Below are 18,300 nucleotides of genomic sequence, written 5' to 3' on the forward strand. Positions count from 1 at the left end.
AGTCATCAGCCATTTGAACATGTCTGCTAACTTCCATACGAATATTTCATAGGTTTCAGCAACTGTCAAATTTGATTTTTCCAGAGGGCTCGAAAGGGCCCGTACCCTACCTCTTCTTGTGTGCATGCACCCAACAACACACAATACATGCAGGTGCTTGCATGCCACAGACCGAACATATGTGCACTATGATGGGCATAACATGCAGTCTGAACGAGAGTTTTGCAATATGCTTCAACTTTAAAGTGTTGAAAACAGTAACATTACCTAAATTCATATAAAGTCAAATTATTAATAACAAGGGCAAAAGTGAGCGTGGCTCACCAATACCCCCGACCCGCATAGTGTGTCAGTAGTTTCAAATTAAATAATGGATAGGGTTAGGGTTTGAAAAATTCATAAAAAAATGGAAAATTCATAAAAAAAATATGTTTTCTTTTGACTGCACCCCTCCATATGACACAGATTATATGAACTAAGTTTGAGATGAATCCACTGAATCGTTTAAGAGAAATCACGCGGACAAAGTTTTCGGACAGACGGACAGAACCTTGGTATAACTATAAGAAATATTATATATTATAAAAGATTATGTGTCCAAAGTCACTTGAGTGTAGAACCAGTTTTATATGTATGTCTTTATAGCACCCAAACAACACCCCCAGCTTTGTATCTATACAGCATACCATGCCCCAGTTTGTCTGAGTTGGGTATCCAGGTTAGAGTATATTGATTCCCAAGTGACTAGTCCTTGTGTTATCCTCTAAATGCCTAGGCAGGGAAGTAATAAGTACCATCTTTTAACGATGTGGCCAGATACCATCAAAGTTCCGCTATCTGGGTAGATGCTCATTAATAATCCACTAGACCACAGAGGTGGTCTCTCAGCCCAAGTAAGCTTCTAAGCTTGTGCTACACCCTTTGACTTGAATCAACAAAACAACAAAGTTAAGACACTTGTCTTCTTCTGGGTTGGGTTTAACACCACTTTGAACAGCTATATCACGGCATGTCAGCTTAATGTGGAAGGAAAGCCTAACGAGATGCATCGGATGTTTACCACTTTGGTGAAACCCACAAGCACCGGTATGGTTCTCACAAACCTAGAAACATAACCGGGACAAACCGGGACAAACAAGTCACATGCGGAACATCACAGGATCATTCAACCTGGAACAATCACCCCAGTTTGTGAGACTTGAACATGCAGCCATGCTGAGAGACGTCACCCCACTTTGTGTATCACATCTTCCTGAGGCAAGGGAGTTAACCGAATATTAAAGACCAATTTCCACCCTTGCAGAACTAGGCTGGAATTTCATGGTTATTACGAGTTATGTCCTTTTTATGTCCCTCCTAATGACCATTCAGATTCTATCTCTCACATCACTTGCAATTGCTTCAAACAAAATGGCAGTGCTCTTTCGAGATGCCTTGATTGATAATCAAGATCTATATTGTAATAAAACGGGTCTTTCCCTGCGAAGTGCATCAAATTACTTGAGCACCTTGATTAAAAACATGAAAAGATAAGGAAGAAATATCAATCGACACCCAGTTGATGGTAAACATGCTTTGCAAATCCTGCAGTCAAATGAAATCTGCACGTTGAAAGCATGTTGCTTACGAACCGGATGTCTAATTTTGATTGGACCATGCATAGACTTGTTAGTCCAGCCAAAATATAATTCCAACATAGTTCAGCAAGGGTGGAAACTGGACTTTTATAGCCTCAGGAAGATGGTGTATCAACACTCAGCCATTTTGTACAGCCAGTCCCTACATTGATAAAATCATGCTCCACAACAAAGAATACCATACAAACCTGAAGTGGTCTGATAAACTGAAAATATATTTAATATCTTTAACAAATCGTTTTGTCACATTTTGTAATTGCATCACGAAATTGGTCTCATCCTCTTTATAAAAAGCAATAGTAGACATCCTTTTTTTTGTCAATTGTGACTTTGGCTGCAATGCTTTAATCCTTGAACTGAACTTAGTTGAACAATATTAAGTACCACATCTAGCACCCTGGTCCAATAACCACCCCTGACCAACTTCAGGACCAATTTGTAAATATAGTTCTTGTAAGCGCTGAACATTTTAAAGATGCTCTTGCAGAAAACATACAGAGTAGAAGAGGAAAATAATTGCCCAGGAACTATTATCAAAATTCTTTAAGTTTCTTTGTGTTTCAACTAAATTTGTTCGATTTTCGATCTATGAAAATATATTTAACTTGTGTATGACTTTAATAAGCAACCCCTTTAATCATTTTCCTAAGCATCCAGAGTTCTTGTTACAGTGACTATGGTATAAGCAGTGTACTCACTTCCGCACTGTGTGACTGAGTCTGACCCCACAGCCTCCGTGGTGAGCCCCAGCCCACACGGCTCACAGTAGAAGGTCCCCGGGCCGGGCTGGTAGAACCCCAGTCCACACTGCTGACACTGCCCCACAGTCAGGTTGTAGAAGTTGCCGGTCGAACACGTCACTGGAAGCAGAGTGAACATAGGTTTGTTTGTTTTGTTTGTTTGTTTGTTGATGTGGTACTCAGCAATATTCCTTCTATATGACGGAGGTCTGTAAATAATCAAATCTGGACCAGACAATCCAATGACGATCATGATTGTACCAGCATCGATCCATCTAACTGGGATATGATGACATGCATCAACCAAGGCGAGCCTCACCACCGGATCGCAATCGTCTCTTACAACAAGCACAGTATCCTCTTTATAATGACAAGCATTGGCTGCTGGAGACCTATTCTAACCTGGATATAGTGAATATTGAGGTTAATAAAGCCATCTAAGGAGTCGTCATGAGAGCTGACATGTTTTAAACGGTAAACTGTTATAACTCAGAAATAGTTAGGGCTTTTGTCATCAGAGAATTTTCTTCTTCTGGTTCATTTGCGAAAAGTTTCGGGGTGGACTATGAATATGTTACAATGCTTTTGGAAAATTCCCAGTTCTGAATGGTCAGAGGTTTCAAATCACAGTTACCCCCTCCGATAGAAACCACTGGTCAAAGGGCTTGGTACATAATACATGTCAAGGTTGAATCCTCACCTCTACACTCGTCCTCCGTCTGTGCGCCGGTGTTGGGAGTGGTCTTGCCTCCAGTGCACAGCTGACACGGACTGGACAGTGCTGTCCCCACCTGACCAACGTCCGCCAAGTATGACCCACGCTGACACACCACACACCTGCCCAAATCCGTGTTGAAATAGGTCCCTTGCCCACATTCAGCTACAAATACAACACATGACCTGATGACTGTGACTGGTCTGCCATGTATGTGTTTGTTGTTTAACGCCGCACCCAGCAATATTCCAGCCATATGACGACGGTCTGTAAATAATCGAGTCTGGACCAGACAATTCAGTGATTAATGTTTTGAGGAATGTTCCACACCATCGGGGTACACTGACCAGCCATTAAACAAGTCAGCAAGCTGGACAACCTGTTCCACCAAGTCGCCTTTTACAACCAGCAATTCCAACGCAGAATCACCCCAGCAGACAAAATTCTGATTTTGTGGGTGATTAGACATTGTATAAAAAACATAATTAAATCATTTTGTAATACATATTGTGAGCACCATTACATAATTCCTGATAATGAATTGCAAACAAGAAAATACACCCTTCACCAAAGAGCTGTATCCCTGCTTGAGATATGTACGCATATAGTGAGTGAGTGAGTAAGGTTTACACCGATTTTAGCAATATTTCAGCAATATTTCAGCAATATCATAGAAGGGGACACCGGAAATGGGCTTCACACATTGTACCCACAGGAGGAATCAAACCCGTCTCATCGGCGTGATAAGCAACGCTTTATCCGCCAGGCTACCCTTCAGCCCTGTACCATGGACCAATGGTGTACATCACGTGGTACATGGGGATCCTGATCCAGGGTCCCGGGACAGATGAGTGACTCACCACAACAGTCTCCAGTCAGCTGTCTCCCTCCGTCACATGTCGGAACATCAGCTGTCAGGAACGATGAAACTATCGGAGTACCGATCTGCCAAAACACGCGAAAACATTCATCATCATTCGCATCATAACAGGTGAACAGACAGGGTGTCATTATTTTAAAAAAGGCCACACATTGTTTATTTTTTCGCTTCATGGTCCTGCCACCCCAACTGAAAAGCAGCTGGCCCATGAAATAAACCAAACATTCGGCCTTTTCAACTGCCCTCCTTCATCGGGCAGTTAATGGAAGACCTCAGGCTTCTGCAAATGATAATGCCCTGAAAAATAGCGTTACCCTTATAATAGCCTTCAACACGAGCAGGGCTGTGTTAAACAGTGATCACCAGACTATAGGGCTGGGACAAGTCCAAATTCACTACCCGGGTACCCACTGTAGGTCTCAGGAGATGTCTCATAATGTCCGATTGGGAACATTTTTAGCATAGCCCTGGCAAAATGTATTTAGATACACGTATTAAACAATCTGGTCAATCTGGTTATATCTTTATTCAATCATATGAAAAATCAGAAGGAATGGGTGCATAGTCAGAAAGAAATGCAAACATTAGTGACTTGTAGTGCAACCATAGAGTTCTAGATAATTTTTGTCATTAAACAATATATCACGTGACTAGCCACGGGTCCGGGGAGTCCTGTGGGTACCCAGGTCCTACTCAGTACCCGAGTTACCCGTCCCAGCCCTACTATACCCAGAATGCTCATAATGCCTACCTGGAAGTGGAATTTCTCTTCATCAATGATGGCTACTGCCAAAATCTCTGGTGCCGACATTTTCAAAGAATTGGCATTGGTAAGAGCAGCCCTGAAAGAACAGTTTAATAATAATAATAACAACCATTAAATAACAGTGGATGAGTGTGCAATATTTCAGTTATATCACAGCGAGTAAATTAAATGTAAACGTGAACAGTTGCCTTAGGCCTGTACAACTCACTTGACTGTAAGGAGGCGGACAGTGACAGTCATCATGCGTGTGTCCGGTATACACACAGCACGCACATCCACACTGGAACATGTCACAGCGTTACACAGCTCCTGTCTCCATTGGTTGTTGATCTCTGACAGCGCCCCCTGGATCTGGGTCTGCAGTGTTGCCTCGAGGGATGGGGAGCAGAGGGTTGTCATGAGGAAGTCCATGGTCACGACGATGTCATGCTTGGGGGTGGTGCAGCCTGTCACAGAGAGAGAGAGAGAGTTACTTTACCAGTAACACATATTCCAGCCACATATCACAGATACAGAAGCTCACCTTGTGTTATGTGATTGTTGGTTTCACTGACTGCAAAATATTGCATCCTATATGCCTAAAGATTGAGAAATTACATGCACTACGAACGTCATAGGATGCAAAAAAGAGTAACTTCCCAAGGCAAGGGAGTTAGGTGACTTTAAAAGAGTTATAGCATGGATGGACTAACAAGTCTGTGCATAGTGAAATCAAGATCATGTCATGAACTAGACATCTGGTTCATCAACTGCTGCGCAGATTTAATTTGTTTGCAGGATTTGTAAAGCATGTGTACTACAAACTCAGCGCAAACACATATTTTCCAGTTAACTCCCTTGCTTTAGCAACCCATGCTTGCCGTAAAAGATGATTATGCTTAATGGGATCGGGTGGTCATGATATCAATCACTGGATTGTCTGGTCCAGACTAGATTATTTACAGACCGCCATCATACAGCTGGAATATTGCTGGGTGCGGCGAAAAACAACTAACTGACCAACCAACCCTTGCCTCAGGAAGATGAAAAGAGAGTGGCTATTCAAACCATTTCAACTGAACTGTGAGTTTGGTTCAACCCCATTTTCAACAGTATTATCACAGCATGTCAGCTTGATGTGGGAGGAAAGCCCAAAGAGATGCAGGTCTCAGACATTTACCACTTTGGTGAAACCCTCAAGAACTGATATGTTCCTGACAAACCTAGAAACATCATCAGGGAACCAGGATCACATGTTTCTGGCAAACATTAGGAACTAAACTCCACATAGTGAATAGCATGCTCCTGAATCTAAATGCAGTTAAAATTTGACATTTCTATAAAAATAACCAGACACTTCATGCCACTGTATGTTAATGAAACACTTCCAGAAAAGTGTCAATATTCCAGTCACTCTGTTAAGGAATTCTTTAAGAAATTACAAGCCGAGGGTTTTCCAAATGACCAAATTCTTTCTTCCAAGAAGAACATGACTGACGTAAACTCCACACAGTGTTCTCTGCTACTTACTAGTGCACGCTGACAGCTCGTAGGGCAGTGGAGTATCAGCCTCTGTGTACATGCCGTGGAGGCCGCAGCTGTAGTACTTGGGGCCGGGTGTTGCCATGGCGAAGTTGTTCTGGTTGCACTGCACCGTACACCGGAACCCTCCTTCTATCACGGTACATGTCTCATCACCAAACAGAGGCTGAGTGGGCACCACACACGCTGTGCCTGCAATAGACAGAGGGCTGTCCTCAGGGCCTGGTTCAGGGTGCATGGTATTACTGGTGTATCGGTACATTCAAGTTCATTCTTTACATGTTATGTATCACTGTATCATTTTTACATGCTCGGTACATCAGTTGATGTCAAATCGTGATTGTTTTTGTGTGTTTCATGTTATACACGTGCCAAATACCTTCACTGACCCTGAGTGTACATCAGGGCCTGAGGTTGCTGTGTATTTGTTGACTGAGAAGCCTGTGAGTAAGTGATGTTCATTCAATGTGTTCATAGTTTATTTAATTCAATTGGATTAACATACAATAGTGGTATAAAGGGGGTGATAAAAGTTGGTATATCGTTACTGACTGACATTCTCATCATGAGTTTGAAACGAAAACACCATGCTTACGATGCTGCATTCAAACTGCGAGTTTTCGCTCTAGCTGATATTTTTTCTCACGGGTTCATAATTCTATATACACCGATTCACAAAATGGCGCTTCGTTGTTGATGGGCAACATATAACGATCATTATGAGATTAAAAAAAGACAAGAGAAACAGCTTCCCACATTATGAGAGTCGATTACTGGTGTGTTAAATCTTTATTAGAAATAATAATGACTTTTTCAATATAATTACAACGTTTTTCATCTTATATTATTGAATATCTGCGAGTACCGGCACATGTCTTGCAGTCCGATTTTTTTGCCTTTCACTTCTTGGTTCGGCTTATCTGCCGGTCATATCATTTTCTTACGTATTTCAATGATCAAGTTTATACCTCGGCTTATCTACGGGGTCGGCTTCTCTGCGGTCCTATACGGTAAACTTTATGTTGTACCAGCATCTTGTTTTGTTCTATTCATGAACTTCAATTCATACCTTGATGATACATAGGGGTACCATGTTACACCTACCTTGTACCGATACATACACAGTCAAACACCGTTGTGTCGAGGTTGGAGGGACCTACATAAATACTTCCGAGTTTTTCGAGGTTCTACGCAACCGAAAATGATGAATAAAGAAGGCACATGCAGGGACCAAGGTTTTACTTCGAGACAGCCGACTGTAGACACATAAAGGTTTGACACAATAGTGTTTGACTGTTCTCGAGTCTCAATACATAAGGCTAAAAAAATATAATAGTCTTGTTTCTCAGGCACCGCCCGCATCATCATAAAGTTCGCCACACATTTTGTTTTTATTTCCATTTTTTTTAAAAACCAAAAGAATCCTTACATATTCCAAGTCCAACGGCAGTCAAATATTGTATTCCAGTATTTAACTCACCAAGGAATACATTTATGTAGGGAGGCCCTTTCCCAGGTTGATTGTACACAATTATTGTTTATTGATTCCACAACTGTTTATTGGCTACATACTAGTTTGAACAACAACAACAACAACAAAAAACACACTGTCCGCTCGCACTTTATATTAAAAAAACATTGCCTGAGAACCATTTCTTTTAATTTTTTAAGCCTAATATGCATCTCTTTGCGTGTTCTGGCTAACAAGGTTGTTGTTATCAAGCACTCCTGTCTAATTTTCATGCCTAATTAATGTGGGTCTGATTCAGCATTGTGTGTGGTGAATGCAGGTGAGGTATAACACTAGCCCAGCTAGCCATCACTACTCACTCCAAATACCCAGCAACACAGAGATAGTGTGAAATCCTGAGCTGGGTTTTTAAGCCATATTTTAAAATATCTGATGAATATTTAAAGAAAAAAAACAGGTCTGTACAGCAAATTGATGTGTAAAACTTGGACTATTGTGTTATTTTCCAAATGGAGCTCTATATTCCTGGACTTTTAAAAACCTATCAGAATGTCCATCTATTGTAAAATACCAGTAAAAATCATACATTCAATGGAAATGTTTCTACTTTTATACACTTTCATGTGTATACAGTTTGCGACTCTGTCAGGTTCATTATATCCCACATATTAACATTATTCCTGCTATGTATATTATCTCCACAAGAAGCTGTACTTACGTCTGTTGAACAGCCTGAATGTACAAATGGCTGCATCTCCATCCTCATCACTTCCAGCATACGCCACGCCATACGTCCCCCACGTCACCTTGGTCTCTGAAACACACAGGCACTATGTCAGTGGTCTCACAGATGCTTGTTGAGTCACAGGCACTATGTCAGTGTTCACACAGATGCTTGTTGAGTCACAGGCACTATGTCAGTGTTCACACAGATGCTTGTTGAGTCACAGGCACTATGTCAGTGTTCACACAGATGCTTGTTGAGTCACAGGCACTATGTCAGTGTTCACACAGATGCTTGTTGAGTCACAGGCACTATGTCAGTGTTCACACAGATGCTTGTTGAGTCACAGGCACTATGTCAGTGTTCACACAGATGCTTGTTGAGTCACAGGCACTATGTCAGTGTTCACACAGATGCTTGTTGAGTCACAGGCACTATGTCAGTGTTCACACAGATGCCAGCCTGTCCATACCGATGCTAGCTTAGTCATACAGATGCTGGCTTGTTCACAGAGGTCAGTCAGACAGGTGGTAGGTCAGTCAGACAGATTCTGGCTTGTTCACAGAGGTCTGTCAGACAGGTGATAGGTCAGTCAGACAGATTCTGGCTTGTTCACAGAGGTCAGTCAGACAGGTGGTAGGTCAGTCAGACAGATGCTGGCTTGTTCACAGAGGTCTGTCAGACAGGTGATAGGTCAGTCAGACAGGTGCTGGCTTGTTCACAGAGGTCAGTCAGACAGGTGATAGGTCAGTCAGACAGATGCTGGCTTGTTCACAGAGGTCAGTCAGGCAGGTGGTAGGTCAGGCAGACAGATTCTGGCTTGTTCACAGAGGTCAGTCATACAGTTGGTAGGTCAGTCAGACAGATTCTGGCTTGTTCACAGAGGTCTGTCAGACAGGTGGTAGGTCAGTCGGACAGATGCTGGCTTGTTCACAGAGGTCTGTCAGACAGGTGATAGGTCAGTCAGACAGATGCTGGCTTGTTCACAGAGGTCTGTCAGACAGGTGATAGGTCAGTCAGACAGGTGCTGGCTTGTTCACAGAGGTCTGTCAGACAGGTGATAGGTCAGTCAGACAGATGCTGGCTTGTTCACAGAGGTCTGTCAGACAGGTGATAGGTCAGTCAGACAGGTGATAGGTCAGGCAGACAGGTGATAGGTCAGGCAGACAGATTCTGGCTTGTTCACAGAGGTCAGTCAGACAGGTGATAGGTCAGGCAGACAGATTCTGGCTTGTTCACAGAGGTCAGTCAGACAGGTGATAGGTCAGGCAGACAGATTCTGGCTTGTTCACAGAGGTCAGTCAGACAGGTGGTAGGTCAGTCAGACAGATGCTGGCTTGTTCACAGAGGTCTGTCAGACAGGTGATAGGTCAGGCAGACAGGTGATAGGTCAGGCAGACAGGTGATAGGTCAGGCAGACAGGTGATAGGTCAGGCAGACAGATTCTGGCTTGTTCACAGAGGTCAGTCAGACAGGTGATAGGTCAGGCAGACAGATTCTGGCTTGTTCACAGAGGTCAGTCAGACAGGTGATAGGTCAGGCAGACAGATTCTGGCTTGTTCACAGAGGTCAGTCAGACAGGTGGTAGGTCAGTCAGACAGATGCTGGCTTGTTCACAGAGGTCAGTCAGACAGGTGGTAGGTTAGTCAGACAGATTCTGGCTTGTTCACAGAGGTCAGTCAGACAGGTGGTAGGTCAGTCGGACAGATTCTGGCTTGTTCACAGAGGTCAGTCAGACAGGTGGTAGGTCAGTCAGACAGATGCTGGCTTGTTCACAGAGGTCAGTCAGACAGGTGGTAGGTCAGTCAGACAGATGCTGGCTTGTTCACAGAGGTCAGTCAGACAGGTGGTAGGTCAGTCAGACAGATTCTGGCTTGTTCACAGAGGTCAGTCAGACAGGTGGTAGGTCAGTCGGACAGATTCTGGCTTGTTCACAGAGGTCAGTCAGACAGGTGGTAGGTCAGTCGGACAGATGCTGGCTCGTTCACAGAGGTCTGTCAGACAGGTGATAGGTCAGTCAGACAGATGCTGGCTTGTTCACAGAGGTCTGTCAGACAGGTGATAGGTCAGTCAGACAGATGCTGGCTTGTTCACAGAGGTCTGTCAGACAGGTGATAGGTCAGTCAGACAGATGCTGGCTTGTTCACAGAGGTCTGTCAGACAGGTGATAGGTCAGTCAGACAGATGCTGGCTTGTTCACAGAGGTCAGTCAGACAGGTGATAGGTCAGTCAGACAGATTCTGGCTTGTTCACAGAGGTCTGTCAGACAGGTGATAGGTCAGTCAGACAGATTCTGGCTTGTTCACAGAGGTCAGTCATACAGTTGGTAGGTCAGTCAGACAGATTCTGGCTTGTTCACAGAGGTCTGTCAGACAGGTGATAGGTCAGTCAGACAGATTCTGGCTTGTTCACAGAGGTCTGTCAGACAGGTGATAGGTCAGTCAGACAGATGCTGGCTTGTTCACAGAGGTCTGTCAGACAGGTGATAGGTCAGTCAGACAGGTGATAGGTCAGGCAGACAGGTGATAGGTCAGGCAGACAGATTCTGGCTTGTTCACAGAGGTCAGTCAGACAGGTGATAGGTCAGGCAGACAGTACTGGCTTGTTCACAGAGGTCAGTCAGACAGGTGATAGGTCAGGCAGACAGATTCTGGCTTGTTCACAGAGGTCAGTCAGACAGGTGGTAGGTCAGTCAGACAGATGCTGGCTTGTTCACAGAGGTCTGTCAGACAGGTGATAGGTCAGGCAGACAGGTGATAGGTCAGGCAGACAGATGATAGGTCAGTCAGACAGGTGATAGGTCAGGCAGACAGATTCTGGCTTGTTCACAGAGGTCAGTCAGACAGGTGGTAGGTCAGTCAGACAGATGCTGGCTTGTTCACAGAGGTCAGTCAGACAGGTGGTAGGTTAGTCAGACAGATTCTGGCTTGTTCACAGAGGTCAGTCAGACAGGTGGTAGGTCAGTCGGACAGATTCTGGCTTGTTCACAGAGGTCAGTCAGACAGGTGGTAGGTCAGTCAGACAGATGCTGGCTTGTTCACAGAGGTCAGTCAGACAGGTGGTAGGTCAGTCAGACAGATGCTGGCTTGTTCACAGAGGTCAGTCAGACAGGTGGTAGGTCAGTCAGACAGATTCTGGCTTGTTCACAGAGGTCAGTCAGACAGGTGGTAGGTCAGTCGGACAGATTCTGGCTTGTTCACAGAGGTCAGTCAGACAGGTGGTAGGTCAGTCGGACAGATGCTGGCTTGTTCACAGAGGTCTGTCAGACAGGTGATAGGTCAGTCAGACAGATGCTGGCTTGTTCACAGAGGTCTGTCAGACAGGTGATAGGTCAGTCAGACAGATGCTGGCTTGTTCACAGAGGTCTGTCAGACAGGTGATAGGTCAGTCAGACAGATGCTGGCTTGTTCACAGAGGTCTGTCAGACAGGTGATAGGTCAGTCAGACAGATGCTGGCTTGTTCACAGAGGTCAGTCAGACAGGTGATAGGTCAGTCAGACAGATTCTGGCTTGTTCACAGAGGTCTGTCAGACAGGTGATAGGTCAGTCAGACAGATCCTGGCTTGTTCACAGAGGTCAGTCATACAGTTGGTAGGTCAGTCAGACAGATTCTGGCTTGTTCACAGAGGTCTGTCAGACAGGTGATAGGTCAGTCAGACAGATTCTGGCTTGTTCACAGAGGTCTGTCAGACAGGTGATAGGTCAGTCAGACAGATGCTGGCTTGTTCACAGAGGTCTGTCAGACAGGTGATAGGTCAGTCAGACAGGTGATAGGTCAGGCAGACAGGTGATAGGTCAGGCAGACAGATTCTGGCTTGTTCACAGAGGTCAGTCAGACAGGTGATAGGTCAGGCAGACAGTACTGGCTTGTTCACAGAGGTCAGTCAGACAGGTGATAGGTCAGGCAGACAGATTCTGGCTTGTTCACAGAGGTCAGTCAGACAGGTGGTAGGTCAGTCAGACAGATGCTGGCTTGTTCACAGAGGTCTGTCAGACAGGTGATAGGTCAGGCAGACAGGTGATAGGTCAGGCAGACAGATGATAGGTCAGGCAGACAGGTGATAGGTCAGGCAGACAGATTCTGGCTTGTTCACAGAGGTCAGTCAGACAGGTGATAGGTCAGGCAGACAGATTCTGGCTTGTTCACAGAGGTCAGTCAGACAGGTGATAGGTCAGGCAGACAGATTCTGGCTTGTTCACAGAGGTCAGTCAGACAGGTGGTAGGTCAGTCAGACAGATGCTGGCTTGTTCACAGAGGTCAGTCAGACAGGTGGTAGGTTAGTCAGACAGATTCTGGCTTGTTCACAGAGGTCAGTCAGACAGGTGGTAGGTCAGTCGGACAGATTCTGGCTTGTTCACAGAGGTCAGTCAGACAGGTGGTAGGTCAGTCGGACAGATGCTGGCTTGTTCACAGAGGTCAGTCAGACAGGTGGTAGGTCAGTCAGACAGATGCTGGCTTGTTCACAGAGGTCAGTCAGACAGGTGGTAGGTCAGTCAGACAGATTCTGGCTTGTTCACAGAGGTCAGTCAGACAGGTGGTAGGTCAGTCGGACAGATTCTGGCTTGTTCACAGAGGTCAGTCAGACAGGTGGTAGGTCAGTCAGACAGATGCTGGCTTGTTCACAGAGGTCTGTCAGACAGGTGATAGGTCAGTCAGACAGATGCTGGCTTGTTCACAGAGGTCTGTCAGACAGGTGATAGGTCAGTCAGACAGATGCTGGCTTGTTCACAGAGGTCTGTCAGACAGGTGATAGGTCAGTCAGACAGATGCTGGCTTGTTCACAGAGGTCTGTCAGACAGGTGATAGGTCAGTCAGACAGATGCTGGCTTGTTCACAGAGGTCAGTCAGACAGGTGATAGGTCAGTCAGACAGATGCTGGCTTGTTCACAGAGGTCTGTCAGACAGGTGATAGGTCAGTCAGACAGATTCTGGCTTGTTCACAGAGGTCAGTCATACAGTTGGTAGGTCAGTCAGACAGATTCTGGCTTGTTCACAGAGGTCTGTCAGACAGGTGATAGGTCAGTCAGACAGATTCTGGCTTGTTCACAGAGGTCTGTCAGGCAGGTGATAGGTCAGTCAGACAGGTGATAGGTCAGTCAGACAGATGCTGGCTTGTTCACAGAGGTTTGTCAGACAGGTGATAGGTCAGTCAGACAGATGCTGGCTTGTTCACAGAGGTTTGTCAGACAGGTGATAGGTCAGTCAGACAGATGCTGGCTTGTTCACAGAGGTCTGTCAGACAGGTGATAGGTCAGTCAGACAGATTCTGGCTTGTTCACAGAGGTCAGTCATACAGTTGGTAGGTCAGTCAGACAGATTCTGGCTTGTTCACAGAGGTCTGTCAGACAGGTGATAGGTCAGTCAGACAGATTCTGGCTTGTTCACAGAGGTCTGTCAGACAGGTGATAGGTCAGTCAGACAGATGCTGGCTTGTTCACAGAGGTCTGTCAGACAGGTGTTAGGTCAGTCAGACAGGTGCTGGCTTGGTCACAGAGTTCTGTCAGACAGTTGATAGGTCAGTCAGACAGATGCTGGCTTGTTCACAGAGGTCTGTCAGACAGGTGATAGGTCAGTCAGACAGGTGATAGGTCAGGCAGACAGGTGATAGGTCAGGCAGACAGGTGATAGGTCAGGCAGACAGATTCTGGCTTGTTCACAGAGGTCAGTCAGACAGGTGATAGGTCAGGCAGACAGATTCTGGCTTGTTCACAGAGGTCAGTCAGACAGGTGATAGGTCAGGCAGACAGATTCTGGCTTGTTCACAGAGGTCAGTCAGACAGGTGGTAGGTCAGTCAGACAGATGCTGGCTTCTTCACAGAGGTCTGTCAGACAGGTGATAGGTCAGGCAGACAGGTGATAGGTCAGGCAGACAGGTGATAGGTCAGGCAGACAGGTGATAGGTCAGGCAGACAGATTCTGGCTTGTTCACAGAGGTCAGTCAGACAGGTGATAGGTCAGGCAGACAGATTCTGGCTTGTTCACAGAGGTCAGTCAGACAGGTGATAGGTCAGGCAGACAGATTCTGGCTTGTTCACAGAGGTCAGTCAGACAGGTGGTAGGTCAGTCAGACAGATGCTGGCTTGTTCACAGAGGTCAGTCAGACAGGTGGTAGGTTAGTCAGACAGATTCTGGCTTGTTCACAGAGGTCAGTCAGACAGGTGGTAGGTCAGTCGGACAGATTCTGGCTTGTTCACAGAGGTCAGTCAGACAGGTGGTAGGTCAGTCAGACAGATGCTGGCTTGTTCACAGAGGTCTGTCAGACAGGTGATAGGTCAGTCAGACAGATGCTGGCTTGTTCACAGAGGTCTGTCAGACAGGTGATAGGTCAGTCAGACAGATGCTGGCTTGTTCACAGAGGTCTGTCAGACAGGTGATAGGTCAGTCAGACAGATGCTGGCTTGTTCACAGAGGTCTGTCAGACAGGTGATAGGTCAGTCAGACAGATGCTGGCTTGTTCACAGAGGTCTGTCAGACAGGTGATAGGTCAGTCAGACAGATTCTGGCTTGTTCACAGAGGTCTGTCAGACAGGTGATAGGTCAGTCAGACAGATGCTGGCTTGTTCACAGAGGTCTGTCAGACAGGTGATAGGTCAGTCAGACAGATGCTGGCTTGTTCACAGAGGTCTGTCAGACAGGTGATAGGTCAGTCAGACAGGTGCTGGCTTGTTCACAGAGGTCTGTCAGACAGGTGATAGGTCAGTCAGACAGGTGATAGGTCAGGCAGACAGGTGATAGGTCAGGCAGACAGGTGATAGGTCAGGCAGACAGGTGATAGGTCAGGCAGACAGATTCTGGCTTGTTCACAGAGGTCAGTCAGACAGGTGATAGGTCAGGCAGACAGATTCTGGCTTGTTCACAGAGGTCAGTCAGACAGGTGATAGGTCAGGCAGACAGATTCTGGCTTGTTCACAGAGGTCAGTCAGACAGGTGATAGGTCAGGCAGACAGATTCTGGCTTGTTCACAGAGGTCAGTCATACAGTTGGTAGGTCAGTCAGACAGATTCTGGCTTGTTCACAGAGGTCAGTCATACAGTTGGTAGGTCAGTCAGACAGATGCTGGCTTGTTCACAGAGGTCAGTCATACAGTTGGTAGGTCAGTGAGACAGATTCTGGCTTGTTCACAGAGGTCAGTCAGACAGGTGATAGGTCAGGCAGACAGATTCTGGCTTGTTCACAGAGGTCAGTCAGACAGGTGATAGGTCAGTCAGACAGATGCTGGCTTGTTCACAGAGGTCAGTCAGACAGGTGATAGGTCAGGCAGACAGATTCTGGCTTGTTCACAGAGGTCAGTCAGACAGGTGGTAGGTCAGTCAGACAGATGCTGGCTTGTTCACAGAGGTCAGTCAGACAGGTGATAGGTCAGGCAGACAGATTCTGGCTTGTTCACAGAGGTCAGTCATACAGTTGGTAGGTCAGTCAGACAGATTCTGGCTTGTTCACAGAGGTCAGTCATACAGTTAGTAGGTCAGTCAGACAGATTCTGGCTTGTTCACAGAGGTCAGTCATACAGTTGGTAGGTCAGTCAGACAGATTCTGGCTTGTTCACAGAGGTCAGTCATACAGTTGGTAGGTCAGTCAGACAGATTCTGGCTTGTTCACAGAGGTCAGTCATACAGTTGGTAGGTCAGTCAGACAGATTCTGGCTTGTTCACAGAGGTCAGTCAGACAGGTGATAGGTCAGTCAGACAGGTGATAGGTCAGGCAGACAGGTGATAGGTCAGTCATACAGTTGGTAGCTATCTTGAAGGTTGACTCTTCACCTGGCTTCTTGAATTTCACATTGGCTCCCTGAAAACAATTGCTAGGCTGCAAGGGGAAAATTAAACTTTGAGGCCTGTTTCAGTTACACCACCAGGGCCAATCTAGGATTCAAAACCATCATCACAGGTTTCTGGCACGCTTATGAAACACTGCACAGCGAAGTTTTATTCTTAGAATCCATAGGCAACTGGCCCACCCGTGCCCTCTAGAGCCTAAGCAGCTACAATGTAAATATTCTGTAACTGGGAAAATAATACTTCATGGAACCAGGGGGCACGGGTGGCCCAGATGTCTAAGGCGCCTTGATTAGCTGTGCAGAGTTGCGTCCCTTGGGCATGCCAGGAACCTATGATTGTGGGTTTGAATCCCAGTTAACCCTGATGTTTCTAGGTTTGTCAGCACTACACCCATGCTCGTGGGTTTCACCGAAGTGGTAAACGTCTCAGACCTGCATCACTTTGGGCTTTCCTCCCACATTAAGCTGACACGGTGATATAACTGGAATACTGTTAAAAGCAGTGTTAAACCCAACTCCTTCACTTACTCACTCATGGACCATCGCTATCATTTAACAGTGTTTCAAGTTAAGCATGGAGGTCAAGGGTTTTTTTCCATAACCCTCATGTTGATATTAGATACAAGCTCCAGATTAGAATACTACAGAGCAAACCTCAATGGCCCCAGATACTTCTTTAGTTCAAGTACTTTATAAAATGCTTAGATTATTGTCAAACATTCTGCTGTCAGTTTTCTACTGTGTTATTTTGTATTGTTGTAACTGCACCTACCCCCAGACACATAGTTGGCACGAACTGTGGTGGCACCACTGAACACGGGAACCGGCCATTCTGGGATGGACTCTCGTGGAGGTATCCGCAGCTGGTCATCAGGACAGGAGGTGAGTTGAGGGCTGGACGTCACTGGAAAATATGGTCACAAATTGTTCATGTTATTGGGCAAATAACAACCCACTATGGTGCTACATGTAACATAAATGATCGTTTCAATTCCATGTAGGTTCTCATAAGAAATATTCTGCAAGATTTTGTTCAATCTGTGTCTTTTTCATTTAGGCCACACATTTTTTTTTTTCGTTTCACAGGCCTGCCCCCTGCTGAAATGCAGCGAGTCCAATAAATAAATAAAACACAAATAAACATTATTTTTTTATTGGGTCTTCCGCGAGAAATATAGACTCTCTCATACAGATGAAATGTTATAGGTAAATTCCATGTCTACATCACTATCAGTGATTCAAGAGGCCAGCTGCAGTTTTAACTCAACAGCAGAATGACTTTTGTATGAGGGAAGAATTTCTTTTTGAAAAGATTTAGATTAAATAAACCAAACCCTGTTCCACAAAGCAAGGATACAGCTACTATTCTCTATAAGTCTGTACTAAAGTTTTGGGACTGTCTTAGAACAAAGATTGCTTGATGGAACTGGGCCCCCATGTCACAAAGCGATCTTAGCGCTATGACGAACTGAAGTCGGTTCTAAAGTTTGGGAGCTACAGTTGTCCATGATTCCATGGGCGGTAGTGATAGCACTACATTGTTTGCATGAATAGGTTAAAGTACATTAGTTGTGATGGTTATAGTGCTACAGTCACTTTGTGAAACCAGGACTAGGCCCCTGGAATGAAGTGATGCACTCAATCTCATTAAAATCAGATCTTAGTTCTCGCTACCGCGAGGACATCCCAATACAGGTCACGGATGACCGACCTTTTGTGAACTTTGACCAACCAATAGAATAACTGACAAGAAATTGACTTTAACCAAACAGAAAGTACGGCTCGTAGCTTCTTTGTGCTTTATAGCACCAGTTTCAAACTGGCGACCAAGCTTTGAAAACATATTTTGACAAATTCTTGATTAAAAGTTTAAAAACTGATCAAAAGAACATTCTGGAATGGCTAACAGATGGCCTAGACTGTATGACTTCAGTCACATAGCCGTTAAATTTTATTCAAAATACTCCCTGTTAACTTTTTCGAGATTGCATGATTAGAAAACACATTCCGACTGTCACTTTCCTGATCTGGTAAGCGGGGCTCTGACTGGTCAGTTGAAAAGTTGTTC

At 45.3% G+C, this 18,300-nt stretch overlaps 1 protein-coding gene across 1 annotated transcript in view; it reads right to left on the reverse strand.

The window, feature by feature from the left end:
• The window catches only part of LOC124132960, a 129,607-nt gene that overhangs the window by 12,228 nt on the left and 99,079 nt on the right, over positions 1 to 18,300 (reverse strand). Inside the window, exons 49-57 of the mRNA XM_046497144.2 lie at positions 17,005 to 17,136; positions 8,449 to 8,544; positions 6,248 to 6,451; positions 4,947 to 5,184; positions 4,724 to 4,814; positions 3,953 to 4,037; positions 3,078 to 3,257; positions 2,336 to 2,497; positions 1,826 to 1,843 (exon numbers count right to left, since the gene is read on the reverse strand). Coding sequence (XP_046353100.2) covers positions 1,826 to 1,843; positions 2,336 to 2,497; positions 3,078 to 3,257; positions 3,953 to 4,037; positions 4,724 to 4,814; positions 4,947 to 5,184; positions 6,248 to 6,451; positions 8,449 to 8,544; positions 17,005 to 17,136 — 1,206 coding nt within the window. The remainder of the gene's footprint in view (positions 1 to 1,825; positions 1,844 to 2,335; positions 2,498 to 3,077; positions 3,258 to 3,952; positions 4,038 to 4,723; positions 4,815 to 4,946; positions 5,185 to 6,247; positions 6,452 to 8,448; positions 8,545 to 17,004; positions 17,137 to 18,300) is intronic.

This window comes from Haliotis rufescens, unplaced genomic scaffold (assembly GCF_023055435.1).
Source record: "Haliotis rufescens isolate VD_foot unplaced genomic scaffold, xgHalRufe1.0.p SCAF_18, whole genome shotgun sequence".
NCBI classification, from domain to species: domain Eukaryota; kingdom Metazoa; phylum Mollusca; class Gastropoda; order Lepetellida; family Haliotidae; genus Haliotis; species Haliotis rufescens.